This window comes from Erinaceus europaeus, chromosome 20, assembly GCF_950295315.1.
Source record: "Erinaceus europaeus chromosome 20, mEriEur2.1, whole genome shotgun sequence".
Taxonomy (NCBI): Eukaryota; Metazoa; Chordata; class Mammalia; order Eulipotyphla; family Erinaceidae; genus Erinaceus; species Erinaceus europaeus.
In genome coordinates, this window is record NC_080181.1 from 46,318,913 (window position 1) to 46,340,009 (window position 21,097).

The 21,097-nt window shown below is 49.0% G+C and overlaps 1 protein-coding gene across 3 annotated transcripts in view; it reads left to right on the forward strand.

The window, feature by feature from the left end:
* ADAMTS17 (ADAM metallopeptidase with thrombospondin type 1 motif 17) overlaps positions 1-21,097 on the forward strand; it is a 332,233-nt gene that overhangs the window by 142,536 nt on the left and 168,600 nt on the right. For all 3 annotated transcript variants that reach the window (XR_009546590.1, XM_060179312.1, XM_060179313.1), the window contains exons 16-17: positions 10,233-10,313; positions 19,858-20,015. Coding sequence is in view for 2 of the 3 variants with exons in the window: in XM_060179312.1 (XP_060035295.1) it covers positions 10,233-10,313; positions 19,858-20,015 (239 nt within the window). In the remaining variant the exon portion in view is untranslated. The remainder of the gene's footprint in view (positions 1-10,232; positions 10,314-19,857; positions 20,016-21,097) is intronic.

Sequence of the window (21,097 nt, forward strand, 5' to 3'; positions counted from 1 at the left end):
TAAGGCGACCCCTCAGTCTTTAAGGGGCTTTTGCACACGGCCCTCCTCAGGACTGTCCAATCAGCAGCGAGCAGGAGGAGCATGCCCGCTCGCCCTGTGCGCACACAGCCCTCCATGTCTGAGCATGCGCTCTGGCGACAAACTCCACGCAGCCCGCTCAAAATGGCGAACTATGGGTGGGTGTCGCCCCCAAGTGGCGGCGGTCCTGAGTGCATACGGCGTGGAGGGTAGGGCCGCTCCCAGGGTCGGTTGTGGTGAGGATCGCTCTTGAGTGGGCGAGCGGGACATCTTCTCAGGGAGGGAGGCGGGAGGAGGCTGGAGCCTAGGGTCGAGGCCCTGCGCGGGCTTCACCTGCCGAGGGCGACCGACCAAGAGGATGTTCGAGAATCCCGGGCGCCCTGAGCAGGAGCAGCGGCTCCCCGGGAAGACGGCGGTGCCCTCGTAGACGGCATTTATAGAAAGGGAGCACAGCGCAGCTGCTTGCCCCAGGTTTGGAGGTGCACATTTAATCATCATCATCATCCTCATCATCACCAGCAGCAGCAGCAGCATGCTTGGGGGCTTGGAAGACAGCTCACTTGGGCAGGTGCCTGCTTTGTCTCATGTTTGAGACCAGGCTCCATCGCCCTGGGAGAAGCCTCAGTGCTGTGGTGCCTTTCCCTCTCTCCCTTTGTAGCTCCTTGTGCGCGTGTGCGGTTTATCTTACATAGCGCCAGGAATTGAGAGGATGGGGAAGATAGAGAAAAATAAAAGAGAGGCAGGGAGTCCGGTGGTAGTGCAGTGGGTTAAGCGCAGGTGGCGCAAAGCACAAGGACCGGCATAAGGATCCCGGTTCGAGCCCCCGACTCCCCACCTGCAGGGGAGTCGCTTCACAGGCGGTGAAGCAGGTCTGCAGGTGTCTGTCTTTCTCTCCCCCTCTCTGTCTTCCCCTCCTCTCTCCATTTCTCTCTGTTCTATCCAACAACAACAACAATAAAAAGATAATAAAATAAAAGAGAGGCACCTGCAACTCTGAGCCACCACTTGAACCTGGGTCCTTGCACACTAAAATGTATGTGCTTAACAAAGCGCACCACTGCCCGGCCCTGTCTCCCTTTGCATCTCAAAAGGCAGCCTGGAGTGGTGACACCCCTGCAATGAACAACATGGATAAAGATAACTTGGATTTACCCCCCCCCCCAAAAAAAGAAGAGCATATGTCTATGTTTATGTATATGATGTTAGCAGCCAGGAAGAAAGCCTAATCCACACAGCCAGGGGTTTTCCAATATTCCATGATTTCATCCCAAAGAAAGTTAAACCCCAGTTGAGAAAGGGAGAAATAACCCCGCCTACCCTCGTCATGTTAAATTCAGCCTATTTATGCAGTTCACACTAAGTTTCACAGGGAAATGTGCTCCCACTCGGGAAAGATGGCTTATTTAGAAGATTTGACTGCGATTTGACGTTCTAGCCATTTAGGCAAAAATGAAATGTTCTCCGATAGTCACAAAGGCACCAAACTCTATCTACGGCGTCCTCGTGAGACCTTGTGTCCCTCCAAAGAGATTTTTCCTCTCTGGTGGCAGACACAAGAATGGAAACTTGTTCCAAAGACCTATTTTGCTACCTCCTCCAACATGTAGCTCCTGCTCTGTGAATTAGATCCAATTCATCCTGTAGGTAGTGCAGGCTTACGTGGCTTGTATCTGACATCTGCACATCTGCTGATGGATAGGAAGGTGCTCTGGGAGTTGGTGATGAGACTCTTCTTGCTGGTTGCTCTTCACACCCACCTCATGGCCGTGAACTTGGGGTTGGAGGAGGGGCCGCCAAGTAAAGTGACGTCCTTGGTGTGTGGACAGAGGGGCTGCCTTTCATTGCAGGGGTTTTCTCTCTCAGTGGTTCCTTCTGTGTCATGTGCAGGGACACTCCTCCTAGGAAAGACAGGAGACAGTTAAAAAGCCAGTTAAAGTCCCTGCCCACCCACCCCTCCTGCCTTATGACTCAGCCTCACCTGAGCCAAGTGTGTGCCATGGACTCTGCCCTATGCAGATGCCTCTGTCCTCCAAGTGCTCTTGAGAAAGGAGAACCAATGGGTGTCATTGCAGTGTTGCTACTTCTGCTAAAGCTACGTGTGAAAACAGGCACGAGGGCCAGGCATGGGTCGCAAAAGCACCATGTGGGCTGTAGAAAATTAACTAGCTGGACCTCACTGGAGGAGTCTCTCAGCTCACTCTGTGCACCTTGGCTACACCCAGTGCTGAGGTCTGTTAGTCACGAAGCCAAGAAACTTCCTCTGAGACCCACTTCTCTTGGGAATCATTCCCATTCCTAAGCAGACTCTGTTCCGAGGTCTGTTTCTGGTTTACATGTAGACTCCACTGAAAAGGTATTAATCATTGTGGTCCCAAATACCACTTGTCACCGGCTTTGACATTCTACTATGCCTCAAATACAGCCATTCTTCAAACTGCCCCAGAAGAACAAAATCCAGTGCTGTAATCCTCTCCTCATGTACCTCATAGGCAATCTTTTTTTCCATAGGGATACATTCTGAGAGCAAAAACTATTTTTACTCGTACTTGCCTTCCTGTGTAAGGATTGAGCAGGTTGGTGCTGCTACTGTTCCTAAATTGGGGGTGGAAGGGATTTACTGGGGAGAGGACCACACCCCCACTGGTGACAGTCATCCTGCTTGGGAATCAGGATGGATCAGGCAGCCACCGCTCAAGCTGACTGATGAGGTCAGCGGAGTCTCCCTGAAGATCAAATACAGCCCATGTGTTTGAGACCTGGTGAGTCTGGATCTCTAGCAATGAAGTATTCGCTAGTCAGGACTTAAGCAGCCTGCTAACCTTTCTCTCCAGTATGGCTGACTGATTGCCCACAACTGCTGTGTCCCTCCTCTGTCAAGGTTACCTTACAATGCATGCCAAGAAGTCACTGGAATGCTCTGTAGAGGCCCACAGAGCAATGGCTGGCCAGATAAGGAGTGTGCCTCACTGTGCACTGCCCAGACCTGAGCCCTGGCACCACACAAGAGGTTCTGTGGAACTGAAGGCATCTTCCAAGCAGTTGTGTCTCTTCCTTTCTCTGCTTTTTTCTCTTATCTCTCTAGCTGAAAGAAAAAGTGGCCCAGAACAGTGAAATTGTGCATACATAAGACCTCAGCTCTGCAGAAACAGGCCCACAAAGACCTAGGCAATCCAAGGACATCTCAGGTGGGAGCTCAGGCATGCGGGAATCAGAAGAAATAAAGGGCTGGATTCTTGTTGAGAGAGTAAGTAAACAAAACATGATGCAGAATACCTCCCTCCCCACAAATCTCAGTGACTTTGCACAAACACCTATATCTTGTTGACGCTGCATCTTCAGCTTGGCTTAAGAAGAAACATAATATGGTGGCTCATGGACCAACGATGGTGGGAACTGAACCTGTCATTTGCTGTCACTACCCCCCAGTTCGGAGAAGGGGCACATGGCACGTCACACCTCATGCTCTTAAAGTTCACATGCCTCCCACAGGGTTAAAGAATAGGATAGCTATCAGGGGAGGGGATGGGATACAGAGCTCTGCTGGTGGGAATTGTACCCCTCTATTCCTATGGTCTTGTCGGTGTTTCCATATTATTTTTTTAATTTCTTTATTGGGGAACTAATGTTTTACATTCAGCAGTAAACACAATAGTTTGTACGTGCATAACATTTCTCAGTTTTCCATATAACAATCCAACCCCCACTAGGTCGTCTGTCATCCTTCTTGGACCTGTATTCTCTCCCCCACCCTCCCCAGAGTCTTTTACTTTGGTGCCACACGCCAATTCCAGTTCAGGTTCTACTTGGGTTTTCTCTTCTGATCTTGTTTTTCAACTTCTGCCTGGGAGTGAGATCGTCCCATATTCATCCTTCTGTTTCTGACTTACTTCATTTAACATGATTTTTTTCAAGCTCCAGTGTTTTCATCTTATAAATATATATTTTTTAAATATGCACTCTCATTCATAATTGAAAAGTCAGAGTATGTCATATGCCTGCAAGTTTAATAGCAGGACATTTCTGCTATGTCTCCTAGGAGAGATCTAGAAGTATTTGGTGATTAGTACCAAGACAGAAAACTTCTTTGTGATCCAGTATTCTGGTTACCAACACATAACAGCCACAGCAACTCCCTGCCCATCAGCCAAGACCATCCCTGTCCACAGAGGCAATCCATCTGCAGCCCTAATGGGAAAGACCGGGACAACCTAAAAATACCATCCTGGGAAAAAAGAAGAGAACTCAAAATCCACAGTAGAAGTTCAACATCAGTAGCACCTATTCTTAGATACAAAATGCTACTGTTTTCATCAACCCAGTACAGAATTCCATGAGAAGAACCAACCAGAAAGGAAGTCTCAGGTGTATTAAACGACCTTCAAGCTTAAAACACTAATAAAGGGCCCTCTAAACAAGGAATCTACACAAGACGGGGGGGTGGGGGGGAGCCTCAACAAGTCTAGCAAGTGAAGACTTCTTCAAGTGTAAACTATAGCAAATGAATATTAATTATATTTTTAAACTCCTGTATAACAAGGAAATAAAGCCAGAAAGCAGTAAAACAGACAACACTCTGAACAAGGCAGTTAAGTGGAGAGGAAGTAGAAATAAGCATTAAGTCCATGACCAGGTGCCGGGTCTCTGACAGTGAGGGACATGCATCTCCAGTCTGGGTCGGCACATCTTCCATCTGGCTTCGCAGGCATCCAGAGGAGCATTCATAGCTTGAGAAACGAGAAGCCTGAGTGAACACAGGCAGTCGTATATTGTGCTGTGTACTTGTTTTACTAGTTAAGCTGTGGTGGAAGGCAACTGAGCTGGACATGGGCTATTTAAATTGCATGTGTGATTCGCTAGTTCTCACAGTAGCTGCTGACTTTAGATAAAGTCAAGGAATATATGCACAGGAGCCGTTCCTTGCAGAGTTCGTTCCCCCCCCCCCTCTCTCTCTCTCTCTCTCTCTCTCCCTCCTTCCCACCCCTCCCCTTTCTCTTAACATCTTTGTATCAATGATTCACAATATTAAATTCACCCATTTAAAATGTGCAGTGCAGTGAGGATTTATACATCCACAGGGCTATGCAAATATCACTACAGTCTTCCTCCCCCCAAAAAAATCTATTCTTAGTCCCCATCTCTCTCCTGCCCTCCCTTTCAGGAAGGACTACTTTCTGTTTTCTCATTCATTCTAGATATTCCCCATAAATGTGTCATCCAAATGCATAATCCTTTGGGCCTTTCTTTCTTTCACTTAACATAGTGTTTGTTTGTTTGCACCCAAGGCTTTTTGCACTTACCTGCCTGGTTACACCACTCCCAGCATTACTGGTTTTCCCCCTTAAATATCAGAGACAGAGCAAGGAGAAACACCACAGCACTGCCCATCACTCATGATGCTTCCCTTTTGTTCAATACTCCTACACAGTGCCAGGATTCAAACCCAGGTCTTCAGACATGATAAAGTGAGTATTCTACCAGATAGGCTATCTCCTACCTGCTTAGCAAGATATTTTAAAAATTCACACAGTGTGTGGTATCTGTTAGTGCTGCTTTTTTTTTCTTTCTTTTTTTCATTTCTCAAATAGTGCTATTGTAGGGTTATACCATATTTAAAAAAAAAAAAGTTCATCCATTGATGGATATTTTGAATTGTTTTCATTTTCTTGACTATTAGAAATACTGTTAATTTAAATCTCTGGGTACAAATTTGTGTTTGGACATATGTTTTCATTCCCCTTGGGTATCTCTCGGGGAGTAGAGTTGATGAGGCCATGTGGTCATTCTGTGTTGAAATTTTGAGGAATTTCCAACTTTTCTCCAGAGTGCAGGCACCATATTATATTCCTAGTAACGACAGGCACGTCTCCACATTCTCTGCAGCACTAATAACTCATCGTCCTCTGCCATAGGCAGCCCTCTGGCTGAGGCATGGGAGCATGCTGTGCTTTCTGCTTGTGTTCCCCCAAGACTAAGGAGGTTGAATACCTTACCATTTGTGTACTGATCCTTCAGATAGAGTTTGGGGAAATGTGTACTAAAATCCTTTCCTCATTTGTCACTTTATTATGACGCTGTCAGCTTTCTTCTGTGTTCTGGATACAGTTCCTATATCAGATCACTGATTTGCAAATATTTTCTCCCAGTGTACTGAATCTGCCTTTGTACTTTCTTGATAGTGTCCTGTGAAGCACAGAGTTCTAAATTTCCATATAATCCAGTTGTTTTTTTCATCTTGTTACTTTTGCTTTTACTATTCTTGCTAATAAGCCATTGCCTTATTCTGTGCCATAAAAGAGTTGCTCCCATCCTGACCTTTTGGCAAAAAGCAAATGTAATATCTGTGTTTATCGGTCTAATAAAGATTAGTCCCTAGGTTTTCTTTGAATATTTTTATAGTTTCAGCTCTTAGTCTCAAGGCTCATGTTTTTGGTATGGTCTGAGATGGCAATCTACATTCTTAGGCATGGGGCATGGAGATATCAAGTTATTTCAATGCCTTTGCAAAGACTGTTCTTCCTCTTTTGAATATTCTTGGCACTTTGTCTTTTTTAAGATATAAAGAGATGTGGTGGTGCACGAAAGATGAAGAGACCACAGCTTCAGTAAGCTGCCTTCAGTGTGGTGGGGCTGGCCTTGAAGCTAGGTCACGCACATAGCAAAGAAGTACACTGTCCAAGTGAGCTATTCCACCAGCCGTCAACTTGATTCATGTGTGTTGATTTCATTCTGATGTTTGTTATAATGAGCTCCTTGGAATTTTTCTGTAAGATCTTGACATCTGTAAATACAGGCCATTTAACATCTTCCTTTCCAATTTGGGCAGCTTTTCTTTTATTGTATTAGTAGAATAATGATTTATAAGACAGCTGTTGCCATGTGGGCACAATTTCTCATCTTCCCGTGATAGATGTCTGCCTGCCACTCCCACCGCCATCTCATGTCCTCTCCACTGCTGTGCACTGTGTCTCTCATGTCCACTCAACTTTTCCTTGCCTCTTGATGCAGGTAGAAACTCCAACAGTGTTGACTAGAAGTAGAAAGAGTGATCATTCTTTCTCCTTCCTGGTCTTTAGGGGAAGCATCCACTATTTCATCATTTAGTTTGATGATGTTAACTATGGACATTTTGTGCGTTTTGGTCAGGCTGAGGCAATTCCTTTTGTTACTGGTATATTTCTCCCTTTGTTATAATTATTAAAGGGTATTGAGTTCATTTTCTAAATTTGTGATTAATAGTAGGTTATAAGAGTATAAGATTATAGTGTATAGTTCCACACCACAACCACCACCAAAGTTCTGTGTCCCACCCTCCCACCTCCCAAAGATAACCACCGGAGTTCTCACAAGTCTTAGAGACAGTTTTCTTGCTTTACCCCCCACACACACACACACACACACACACACACACACACACACACACACACACACACGTTCATGTGTTTCAGTTTTCTAGCTTCCATGTATGAGTGAAACCATCTGGTGATAGTGTTTCATCTCTTATTTCTTAAGCATAATCACCTCCAGTCCCACCCATTTTGTCTGAAAGGATAAAATACTATCTTTACTGATTGTAGAGAAGTATTCTGTGGAGTGCAGATCCTATCACTTCTCTAGCCAGTCATCTGTTGATGGCCATTTAGGCTGCTTTCACTCTGTAGCTATTGTGAATAATGCAGCTGTGGACATAGATGAAGAGACACTGAGTTTTTCTGATTACTTCTTTGCATCCATTGAGGTGATCCTGTGGGTTTTGTCCTTTATAGAGTAAATAACACTGATTGATTTTCATATAGGTAATCAAATTTTAATTCCGGGAGCAAAGCATATTTGATCTTGATATGCAGTCTTCTTTACACACGGTCAAGTGAGGGTGCTAGTATTTTATTGAGTTTTCCATACATGATACAACATTGTTTCTAACAGTGGGAAATTTGTAAGAAACTGTCCATCGGCAGGGTGGTGGTTATACAAGCCAGCACACAAGCAATCTGATGCACTCCTGTGAATAGATTTCTTTTTCCTGATACCATATTTATTTATTTATTTACTGGATAAAGACAGAGAAATCGACAAGAAACGGGGAGATAGGGGTGTGGGGGGGCGCCTGCAGACCTGCTTCACCAATCTTGAAGCTTTCCTCCTGAAGGTCAAGACCAAGGGCTTTAACCTAGATCCTGGCACATTGTAACATGTGCATTCAACCTGATGCACCACTGTCCAGGCCCCCCCCATAGATTTCTACAGACATCGTGTTTAAAAAGAAAATGTAGTTTAGTACATTATCTAGTCATGATGTTCTGCCTATCAGTGAGGTGAAATGTGAATGACTATAAATGTCAACATCTCATACAGTATATTTTACTTGTAATGATCGTAAAATAGCTAACTGTAGTAGTGGTTTCCTCAGGGGAAGGCAGTGGGATTAAGTAAATTTGAGATTTACCTGTGTTGTTTTTTACAATGAGAAAATGAACTCATGTATTTGACCCTGACATAGTAGGAGATTGTGCAGTAGCCTCGCTGTATAAAGGGCATATGTGCTTGGATCCATCAAGAGCTTTTGAAGAAGCTGGCTACTAAAATATTCCTTTCTCAAGAATGATATCCTAGTGCAGTGTGGGAGAAATTGGTTTTGGTTTTCGCCCTTATGGTTTGCTAATTACTGCAGACTCCTTCTATAATTTAAAAGCCATTTTTACCATGAGAAAATGAAAAGATAAACCTCTCAAAATAGATATTTCCAAAAGCTCTACATAGTTGGGCTCAGAAATCTCTAAGTTCTTAAGATCCCCTGCTGATTCTGATTTGGGAACCGAAGGGGTAGGATTCATAATCTAATTTGAGAGCATCATGTAAATTACTGAAGTATGTGAACCTTGTCCCAAACCCCAGTGAAAGTCAAAACAAAGCGGTTCCCAGCTACACTGCAGAAATTTTTTATCATATTGGACTCATCTTTATTGACACACCCAGACATTGGTCTGTCACTGACTCCCTCAGCCATTTCCCCTGGAATCTTCCTAACCACCTGCCTCACTGGCCATGCTGCCTGCTGGGGGAGAGCCTGGACTCTGAGGATCTCCACTATGCTCAGACAGACACAAGGAAATAGGCAAGAGTGGGCACTGCCAAAGGTCACACTTTTTCAAAAAAAATTTAATTTATTTATTTTCCCTTTTGTTGTCCTTGTTCTTTTTTATTGTTGTTGTTGTTATTAATGTCCTTGTTGTTAGATAGGACAGAGAGAAATGGAGAGAGGAGGGGAAGATAGAGATGGGGAGAGAAAGATAGACACCTGCAGACCTGCTTCGCCTGCAGGTGGGGAGCCGGGGCCTTGAACTGGGATCCTTTCACCAGTCCTTGCACTTCATGCCACGTGCGCTTAACTCACTGCGCTACTGCCCGACTCCCAGAAAGTCACACTTTAAGTGGTGATTCTGTCATAAGGCATCTCATTTAACTTCTGCTGTCATCCCAGGGATGGTCAGGGAAAATACCCAGGAAAGTACGCCTCCCACAGGCCAGCGTGGTGAGGGGCAAGTTGTCTTGGTGTGCTACTGTTGTCATGTCCTCACAAATCAAATAGCACTGACCTTAGAAATGCATTGAGAGTTCTGGAGTAGGAAGTGTGCATCAGCCTGTGGGAAGGCTTGGTTCCTTTGAAACGCTGGACTAGATAAAACGTTACCTAGTTTAATACTAGATAATGTATTAAAATACATTCTCACGCCACCTTTCTCCTAGCTTCTGGTGGCTTGGCAGCCATCTTTGCTTCTCCTGGGCTTCTAGATGCATCATCTCCATCTCTGCTCTCTGCTTACATGGCACTCTCCCTATGTGCGTCTGCATCTGAGTTTCTGCTGTTTAGAAGGATGCCAGTCAGACTGGGTTGGGACATCCACAGAATCCTTGTTTCCAAATAAGGACCCACCCCAAGTCTGGGAATCGAGAATTCCACACATGTGTTGCGGGGAGTGGATCACAATTCAACTCATCATACATGTCAGTGAAGCTTTCTGGAAGGTCGACAGCCTGTCCATTCTGCCCTTTGGAAACACTTCTAAATCGACATCTTGATTCCTCAGACCTGACCCACCCCCAGCCCCTGAAATCACCCTGAGGGTGGGGGAGTGAGAGGATGGGTGACAGAAGTCGTGTGCACCTGCAGTGAGGAGTGAGGGTGTCATTTACCTGTTTGTTACCTGTCACCACAGGTTACATCGAAGCTGCCGTCATTCCTGCTGGAGCTCGGAGAATCCGAGTAGTGGAGGACAAGCCGGCCCACAGTTTTCTGGGTAAGGCAGAAATTACTCAATCTGCTATCTGTGTCCTGAGAGTTGTAGACAGCCAAGCTGGCTGTGGGCTTAACTCCTTTCTCCCAGGCTTGGGGTTCTGTGCCCCAAGGAAGTGTGAGATCGTTAGGAAATGCTTCCCTCTGTGGCGCTAGTGTAGTCACTCAAGGTAGATGCAGAGAGGGTAGTTGGAAATCCAGACTTTGGATGGAACAGCAAGTGACAAAAGAGTTAAAGAAGTCATCAGAACTAGGGTAGCAGAAGCTCTCCACACCCCACACCAAGGAGAACCCAGACCAATCTCAGCCTGAACAGTGTGGGTCTATCCCCAGCTGGCAGGAAGCCCTGGTAGGCTGTCTGGGAACAAATGCTCCTCTGGGAAAAGGGTAATTACCCTCAGTAGAATGGAACCCCCAAATAACAGTACTTTTGCTAAGTACTGGGGGTACACAGTACTTCTAGATGGGTCTTCATTCCTTCAGTGACCCTTGCTTAAAGCTTCAGCCAGGCCATTTAGTTGAACCCCTTCTTAACCAGACTGGATCCTGACTTCAGCTCTGGGACTCCCCATGGACCTCAGCCAAATTCAGCCTGGTACTCCAGCACCAGGATGATCACAGGGTTGGGTTGGCATGGGAATGTTCTTTGTGCAAGGTCTGGGAGCAGGCTGCTCTCAGTCCACAGGATCAGACACACTACGACCCCTGTCTCTCCACCTGCCCCACTGCCATGTTCCTATCTTGCAGATGATTTCAAGCTCAGACTGGCTGGCCTCCTACCACAGTGCCCTCTCTTGAGCATCTGTAGGTTATGCAGCCTTTCATTCTATGGCACAGGGCACATTTTGGAGACTTTTAAATATGTGGATGTGTTCTCTCCAGCTCTAACTTTCAGTCCAACATTTTTTGGGGGGTAGAGCTAGAAAGATACCACAGCACAGAAACTTCCCTCAGTGAAATGGAAGATGGGTTTGAGCCTGGCTTATCTCCATCACAAAGCAAGCTCACTATCCAAGTGAGCTATCTTACTAGCCCTTTGTTTCAATTTCTGGAGAGAAACACCACAGTGCCAGAGCTTCCTCCAGTGCAGTGGGAGCTGAGATCAAGCCTGGGTTGTTCACATGGCAATGAGTGCACTATCCAAGTGAGCTATTTTCTTGCCTCCATTTCAACTTTTATTACTTTTTTCGTTAAAGACCATTGTACACGTTCCTGTCTTCATAGGTACGTGATAATATCTGAGTTTGTCTTTGAAATGGTCTCTATTTGAGAAACTGGGAGTCTAATGAGACACCAGGCAAGTTTTCACTAAAAGTCCCTCCCCTACTGAAGAGTTAGCAGCTGGGTCTGAAGAAGGCGTGGGACTGAGTGCCAGGCTAGCTTCACCGGAGAGAGACACGAGGAACTCGTGGCGGCGTGGTAATACAATTCTTCATTGATGCGGATGCCCCAGAGTCCAGTGTGAGCACAGAGGGTTTTAGGCCACGTAGAGCTAGCAAAATGGCCACCTCCCGCTATACACGCCAGTCCTTCTCCAGCCCTTCTCCAGGTCGGGATGTGGAAGAGAAAAAAAAGAGAGAGAGCAGAAACAGAAGTGACTTTTATAGGAGAATTCCGGAAGTGGCAAGTCGGGACGGAATTGGCTAGGAAAGGGGGGTGGAGAAAACAAGGCACTCTGAGAAAGTAGACAGCTTCCATAGCAACGGTTGCTAGGGTTTTAGCTGGTGGAACGGGTGATACCCTGAGGGGGTAATGTGGTGGCAGAGGAGTGATTTTTAAAACGAGGCAGAAGTTTGATATGTAAATAATAATACTCGCATGGAAATATGGTGGTTTGTGGGTCCTGCCTAACTCAACCACATCTGTACTATATCCCAACAACTGAGTCCCAAGCCCCAGCACCACATGGCTGTACCACAGCACTGGGGGAAGTTTCACTGTTGTGATGTCTTTCTGAAAATGTTTTAGAAGAATGAAAAAGTCAGTCCCAGAGCAGTGAAACCACACACACACATTAATAATAACCATTTACAGACAGGAAGATAATCCTCACACACCTGCCTTTAAAGACAGAGGTGGGGACAGAGTCTCATGTTCCCAAGTGCCCACAGCAGGCTTCAGCACAGGCAGGCCCCTGGGGTCCCTGCTGTGTCCCCAGCAGCCTTGCTATCTTCCCAAGTTTTCTCACCTACCCCAGGTGTCACCCCACACACAGAACAGTCTTCCAGCTGCTTCCTAATGCAGCCTGGGCTGCATTCAGCCCCTCCATTGTGATGAGCTTCGTACTAAATTCTCAGAACCCACCCCCCACACCTTCCTAAGGAAACTTTGCTCATTTTACCAGCATTTACTTCTGAAGCCCCATCACCAGATGTCACCCCCTAAAAGTGATATGTTCCCAGCTGCCACATTCCTCTCCCGGCCCACCCCTGAAGATGATGTTTCTGCTCCCCAGGGTCACTGGCCCCCATGGGAAGTCCATATTTTCCTTGTCACTTATCTTACTGACAAATCACAATCTCAGGATGCCAGGCACTGGTTCAAAGTCAAGGTCAACTGGTTGGTTCTGTGAAACACCAGCAGATTGGCCTGCAGGTCGGTCTTTGACTTCTAGTTCTGGCTCCTAAGGTGGGACTTCCTGCATCTTCCTTCTAGCCTCTGGGATCTGGCAGAAAGGGCATATTCTCTTTATGCTGGCATTTCTGTACAGTGTGTACGGTGAGAGAGAGTGTGTCCGAATCCTTTCAGTCACCCAGTCTCTTAATTCCTAGAAGACAAACAAACTTACTACTGGAATTCACTTGAGGGTCATCAGTCAACAATCAGAGGATACTGCCTGGGAGAGTAAGTCCCTGTCAGCTCCTGAAGCCAGAGGGCCAGACAATCAAATGACTCTACCCTCCTCTACAGACCTAAGCCCCAATCTCCCCCCCACACACACACACATGCATATCCTGCCAGGTACCACCATGCCCACTACACTAAGGAAGACACAGAACTCCAGGGGTTCCTTGTCTTGTCCCTGCTTCTCACTTCTCAGCCTCCTGCTAGCCATTTACAGAACCTTCTGGAATTTCTGTGAGGTGTTTAGTCACAGTCAGAGGTCATTGAATGAGGATAGGCTTTATCAGAGAACACATGCTAACTTTGCCAGCTGTTGCTCCCTTGCCATGTGGGTTTCTGAGAAGCAGACCTCCACACCAAGATAGGTTCAGAGTCTCAAGAACCCTCTCAGTTCCCAAGAAATATGGGACCTCCATGGGAAGTTGGAGCCGGCCGCCATGTCCTCATCTCACCCACAGATCAGAATCCCAGTCCTCCAGAGCCTGCAGCAGGGCAAACTGAAGGTGGTCCTCTCTGCTCTGTTTCTGAAGTTAGTTCCAGCAAGTTTTCCTTCCCATATGGAGCTGGGTGCTTTGGAAGCTAACCCCGTGTACCTCTGAATTGCTCTCACATTTGCTGGGAGCAGTTCCTGAAGAATTCCACCCCACCTACCTCCAGCCCACGCTGCCTGGCTTTCAGCTCCAAACCACCTGGAACAGGAAATGCCTCCATAGCTAAGGATGGAGCTGGCAGAACTCCGAGTGGAAATAAAAGGAGCTGACTCCATGCCAGGATCTGAAGTAGGTTGACTGTGGGTCAAGTCTTCCAGGAGAATCTGAGCGGCAGGGAGGCTGCAAGAAACCTTCTGCAGAGTGCCAGACCCCAAGGGCCCACAGACAGGTGGGACCACTCACCTCTGCCCCCTGCTGGCTCTGAGGAGGGCCATAGCCCAGCCCTTCTCACTTCCAGGAGTGGCCAGCCATCTTTCCCCACAGTGGCAGGAAGTCCAGGGAGGATGGGATGGAAATGGACATCCACCTCCTGCCCTGCCACTATGACCTGAAGAGCAGGCGCTACCCTCACTCCTGGGGAAGCCTCTTTAGCTGTCCAGAGGCTCCTTACAGCTTTTAGAAAATGCTCAGAAGTAAACGTGGTCGTATTTCAGACAGTGTTAAGACTTCCAAGTTCCAGCCAGGCAGGGCCAGCATATGAAAACATCCTCCCCAACAAGTCAAGACTTCAGAACTCACAGACGGAACCAAGTCGCTTTGCTCTTAACACCCTCGTTTGCCTCTCAAGTAGAATCACTTGTAATTGTCTCAGTAACATCTGTTATTGATATAATAGTTTCTAGGCCTAAAAAGTCCAGCTTCAAATACCAATGATTTCAAAGTGCTTACAGTGGCAGATTGCGTGTACTCATTAGGGGGAGAGGGTTAGAGACCCCAAGTTTATGCAACTTGGTGGCCTCGTGAAAGAAGAGTGAACAGTGCAGGAGTTGGAGCGCACGCGCAGTGGAAGCCTGCCTTTAACTCTCAGAGTGTGGTGCAGGGGGTTGCATCCAGGGCCCATGCGTGCAAAGCACGTGCTCTACAGCCAAACTGTCTGCTCAGCCCCCGTGGGGCTTCCGACTCCCCCAACACTTCACAGACAGCCTGATGTTGACGGAAAGCCTTACCAAGAACACCAGCAGTCAACAGATGCCACTCTGCTAGGCTATGTGTGCACTCACCTGCCTCCTTTTCCTTTGTATGTTTTCATGAAGACAGCGAGGTAGGGAGAACAAAGCACCCCCATCATCCTTTGAGTTTTGTTTTTTTTTCTTGCTGTCAGGGCTTCACTGGGGCTTCATGCCTACACGATGCCACTACTCCCAGCAGTCTTGTTTGTTTGTTTTCAGATAGAGGATGAAAGGCAGAGTGGGGTGGGGTGGGGTGGGGTGGGGTGGGGTGGGGTGGGGTGGGGAGTGATAGAGCGGAGGAGGAGAGACAGCACAGCACAACACTGCTTCTCCACTTGTGAAGCTTCCCCTTTGCATGGGACTCCCGTGTGGCCAGGGGCTCAGACCTGGGTTCTTGTGCATGATAAAGTGTGCACTCTACCAGGTGAGCCATCTTTTGGCTGCCCAGTATGCTGACTTCATACAACAAGGGGGGGGGGGGGGAATAACACAATCCCAAAGGAGAAAAGAAGCATTTACAGTATTGGGCTGGGCCTGTGGATACTATAAGTTTACATCCTGTGCCTATAGGAAGGCTCCATACCAGTGGGCCCTCACAGTTCCAACCCATGTTGTTCAATAATCAACTGGACATGGTTCTGGGCAGGGCCTAGGAAAGTCCCGTGCCCTCCAGATGCCCTGCAGTTTTGGCCTCCCCGGCTCTCACCAACCAGTCCAGTTGTGAAGCTCCCTTGGGGCTGGAGGTATCAAAGGTGGACCCAGAGGTGATGGCCTGCAGCCTCCTCTGGAATTGCTGAGGCCCCACCAAGCAGCATTCCCATTCAGCGCCATGTGGATACCGCCCCTGTTAACAAGGGCCATGACCTCCCAGTAGGCTGGGGCAGTGTCAGGCCTGGCCTTTCAGAGTTAACCCAAAAGCGCCCCTGTCTCAGCTTGAATGCAGGCTGATGGCATCGCCCTGGACTTCTGACAGCCTGCAAGAGTGAGCGTGGTCCTCCGACACAGCCACATTGTGCCCCCCTCTGCCATTTCCTCCCCCACAGAACACAGGCTGGCTCCTTGCACTGCCGCAGTGTCCTGAGGAGAATAGCTGGTGCTGGGTGCTCAGCAGAGCTCGGGGGACAAAGCTAAGGGCCTCCTGGGGCCAACGGAACCCCACCCAGAGATTGTGACCCTGTGAGACCAGCCAGCACAGCAGACTAATCTGTGTGTGACTTCCCGTAGCCAGCTATGGGGAACCCACAGTCCCAGGAGTGGCCTTAATGTCCTGGGGAGCCATAGGCCCAGCACCTCTTAGCTTCTGTCCCCAGGGGGTTGTCCCCTGGGTTCTTCCAGCCGGCATGTCCTTGGTTATTAGCCATAGCCACCCACAACAACTTTGGCCCCACTTCTCAAGGGGTGTTTCTGTGGGTGGCTTTATACCTCCCACCCCCAAGCATGTCCTCCCTACTCTAGATGTTTGACTTTGGCTAGTGAAGCAGCCAGTTCTCGGGCCATAACCCCCTCAGCCGCTTTTAGGTACCTTCCCAAGGGCCAGGAGTACAACACAGCAGGAGTGCATGGGACTTGCATGCGAGAGCGAGAGGTCCCAGGTTTGCTGCTGAGCACCACCAGTAGCCAGACCTAAAGTTAAAAATAAAGCACCTTGTCAAAGGGGCTAAGAAGATGTGTAAACCAAGCCTGTGGGAAAGAGCCCTTCACTGGGGACATTGATACTGGGCCAGGGGCAGGGGCCAAGGAGGGAGGGGAGGGAGGGGAAGAGTGTACCAGGCCTCAGGAATGCTGTGTTTCATGTGATTCAGGAGACTGAGCTGGTTCTTAGGAATCCATGATGGTAATTCCCTTCCCCAACCTGCCTGCTTCTCTCTCCATCATGAGTATTCAGCCAGATACCAGCCTCCAAAAGGCAAACATGAGGGGTGTGGGTGGTATCGCAGCGGGTTAAGTGCACATGGCACAAAGCACAAGGACCCGGTTCGAGTCCCCAGCTCCCCACCTGCAGGGGAGTCGCTTCGAAAGCAGTGAAGCAGGTCTGCAGGTGTCTATCTTTCTCTCCCCCTCTCTCTCTTCCCCTCCTCTCTCCATTTCTCTCTGTCCTATCCAATGACAACAACAACTGTAACAACAATAACAACAATGGCAACAAAATAGGAAAAAATAGCCTAGGAGCAGTGGATTCCGTAGTGCTGACACCGAGCCCCAGAAGTAACCCTGGAGGCAAAAAAAAAAAAGCCAAACATGAAAATAAATGACCAGCTGCTGAGCACCAGCTTGGGGGGTTGCTAGCTGTAGGGGCGTAAAAGTGACATGCTGGCCACCACCAGCAGTGCATTTGTGCCTGGGGTCTCTTTCCACCTTCTGGTGGATTCACACTGAAGCCAGCTAGGGAGTGTCACCCAGCCCTGGTGCTGGGGAGGAGTCTGGTTTCAGCCCCACACCACACTGAGCTGCTTTTTCACTAGAGACAGAGAGATGGAGAGAGAGAAATACAATAGCCACCTGGTGCCATGGTACCTCCCTTGTGGTGTCAGGGTTCCAATCGAGGACTTGAGCATGGCAAGGTACATACACTCACCAGTGAGCTATCTCTCTGGCCCTAGACCCCAGCTTCTATACCCAAGGTCTGACCAGGGCACAGAATGTGGGGGTGAATTTCTGCAGGAAGAGAGCCCATCCCAGTGTGCCGCCATGCCCTGGTCTTCACATGGGAAGTAGTATCCATGGGATGGCCAGCACATAGCTTTAAGAAAACTCTGCTCATCTCTCTGACCCCCCAAATTTTCATACCCCACTAATAATAACTGGAAGCCCTGCCTCCTCCCTCACCCCATAGCCACCCTCCCTTCTCACCTCCTTTTCCCATCCAGCCTTCTGAGAAGAATGTTCTTCGCTTTCCATTGGCCTTCCCACTCAGGTCATCCCCCCCTTCCAAGAAGCCCCCCAGAACCTGAGCTCTGCGGGGCCCCGTTATGTTAGTGGGGTATGCAAATTTGGGGATCTGAACTGAGGTTGTGTTGTGCTAGTCTGTTTGCTCACCAGCCCCCTCCCTCATGCTGGGGCCCTAAGGCTGGGAATTGTGCCTTCACCCCCAGCTGTAGGAGACCCCCAGAGCAAGAGTGGGGACCTCTGAGTGGCTGTGTCTCCGCAGCCTATGAGTGCCCCGATGCATTCTTAGCGGGGCTTCTCTCAGACAGCCCGGACCCTCACTCTGTCTCTCTGCTGCTTCCCACCCTTCACAGAGCCCTCTAGCCTCACTGCCACATCCAGGTCTGCAGGGGCTGAGAAAGCAGCGAGCTCCCAGGCTGCCTTCTCCAACAGTTTGCATAGCCAGCCATGGCATAGGCTCCCAGGGTGCCTTGCAGCTTCGAGGTATACAGAGACCTGGGAGCCGAGCTGGCCTGGCCCTCCTTGAGAAAGGTGTTCCCTGTGCTTTTGTCTGTAGTTGGCACCAAAACCTAGCCTGGGGCTAGAATGTGGAGAATTCTGTGCCAGGAGGGCAAGTGTACTGAGATGCCTCCGTTTCAGCTCTGGTCAGCACTCTCCAGTCTAAGAGCTCTGTGACTTCAGGCAGCAGGCTTAACCTTTCTGATCCTCCCCATCCTTCCTCCTCTGCTCAAGAGGAAACTAGCCTGTTGGCCCCAGGGAGCTGTGGGGAAATCAGGAACGCAGGAAAGCAAATAAGTGTGTGCCGTAGCAAATAAGTCCCAGCTTGCAGGTGGGAGCAGAGGAAGAGAGGGGAGAAGAGTGTGAACTGTGAGCCTCCCACCCTCCTCACTTCCTTTGGGAGAGTAGTCAGGAAATTTCAGTCGCAGGTAGTTTCTTGGAGGGAAACATTCACTTCCATTGCTGGAGCATTCTCTTTCCTAAGCCTCCCCCAGAACCTTGTAATCTGCATTCATCCTCTGTGCTCAGCCACCAGTGGGGAAACCAGACCAGAAGTCTCTGCTAGAGGGCAGACCTGCTGTGTCTCTCTGTGGTTCTCAGAGAGCCCAGCTGGGCAGGAGCTGAGACCGTCACATCCTGGTGACAGGCCCACCAGCTGCTGGTGGCCAGACCAGGAGCCGACACCCCCCACACACTTGCCCCGACTCCCTCTTTCAGCTCTTTCAGTCCCACATCTACAAAATCTGGGTGTTTCATTTCTGCCCTCAGGAAGCAGGGAACATGCTAGAATACAGGTCATGGATTGGGGCCTGGGCAGGCTCCTAGCATGACTGACCAAGAGTCTGGTGGTCAGGCTCCCGGCCTCCATGCATCGAGCATCAGATTGAGGTGCCCTGAGGGCCTCGTTCTGTGAAGAGAATACAGGCTTGCTGTGCCTACATCATTTGCCACCTCATAAATGCCAGAATAAGTTCTACTTAGAGTTTTTAAGTTTCTTTTCTAAACAACAACAAACACGACAGGGACAGGCGGAATTCTACAGAGTGATCACTTGCGAATAACACGAGGTATCCTGTGAGCTCTGCTAGCACTGGGTGACTGTAGGGAAGCACTTGTTCACTTTCTGAACAAGGTATCACCCTGCCAACAGCAGGGTGAGTGGAGGGGACGTGGGAAGAGGTCCTGATACCTGGGGGGAAAGGGCATGGGCTTCCCGAGGCTCTCATCCACTGCACGCTTTGCCAAGCTTCATAGACCTCTTTGTGATGGAGTAGCGCTTGTTTCTAGAAGAGACAGGCCTTTGCCTAGCAGAGGGTATCACCCAGGTGGTGAGAGACGGGGCATGAGGCTGCCCTGCTTACAAAGCCCCAGGTAGAGAGACCTGAAACACATCCGTGAGTTTTGCTCAAGCGGTAAAACCTGTGTTATAACCCAGGGCACAATTAAAACAGAATTCACTCAGGATGCCAGTCACAGTTGCATGCTCTGAGTGACTAGGAGACAGGGGCTTTGGAATTGCTAGCCCTCCTGGGAAGGCTGCTTCTGTTCTCAGTGCTCAGAAAGCACGACTCCTCTCACTTGGCCCACCGCTCTGCACACCTAAGTGCCCTTTAAAGACAGGCTGGCTTCCCTCACCCCACAGTGGTATGTTTTCTTGCAGCTCTCAAAGACTCCAGCAAAAGATCCATCAACAGCGACTGGAAGATCGAGCTCCCTGGAGAGTTCCAGATTGCAGGCACCACAGTCCGCTATGTTCGCAGGGGCCTGTGGGAGAAAATCTCCGCCAAAGGACCCACCAAAACCCCACTACATTTGATGGTAACTGCTGGGCTTTGGTGTTTGCCTTAAATCTGACACCTCCCTGGGCTCCACTTCTTCCTGGGAGCTTGGGGAAGGAGAGGCCCCTGGCTCCTGGGGCCCTGGTCTGGCCGCCTGCTTCTCCCTCCTCTCTCTGTCTTCTCTCTCCCTGACCCTGAACAGCATGGTTTGAACTGTATGGGCATTCTTATCTAGGGAAATTTCTTCTTTTAATGCAGTGCAGGGGCTTCAAGCATAGGGGATACCACTGCTGAGTGATCTTTCTCTAGTCATTATTTCCATGTCTTTATTTGAGAGAGAGAAAGGAGATGCACCACTACATCACTCTACCTTTCATGGAGCTTCCCCATGCCACCTGTGGTGCTCCCATGTGGTACCTGCCAAGGCTCAAACCCAAAGCCTCATATTACATTCTACCAGGCCAGCTATCTCCTAGAGTCCTCAGATTTAAAGTAAATTAGCTGCAGACTTTCCACTGCAAATAGCTGGGTGCCCCCAACGCCTTGATGGTTCAAGGGCCAGAGCTAGTGCTGCTTTTGCAGACTGCCTTCAGGGAAGAGGCGCCCAGCCTCAGGGCAGCCACAGAGACTGGCTTCTCAGCACATGGCCCCCTCAGAGTTTGTGTTTTTATACCAGACGGCAACGGCCCGCCCCACTGTCTGCAGTCCATGCTGGAAACCTCCTCTTGGAAATGAGCGGTTGACTCTGGTTTCCAGACCAGCCCCACTCAGATTTTCCAGACTCAGCTGACAACAAGCATCTGGGAACGGGAGGCAGAACCAGTGCCCAGGGAAGCAGTGCTCATGGGGTGGTCTGGGGAGCCCCTGTCAATGGGCGGGGCACCTGCTGTCTCTCCAGGGCTCCAGGCAGTCCCCCAGATTCCCTTCCAGCTAGGCATTCTTTTAGGACCCTGAAAGGTGTTAGGGAGAGGAATACCACTGTTCCCTGCTGTGGGCAGGAACCCTCAGGGGTGCTTCTCCCCCACCCCCTATAGCTCCTGGTTACTGCTTCCTTGTCTCCTTCCAGAGAACGGGGTTTGTGGCAGCCTGGGCGGCTGTAATCAAAGCACATTTTGTCCTCAA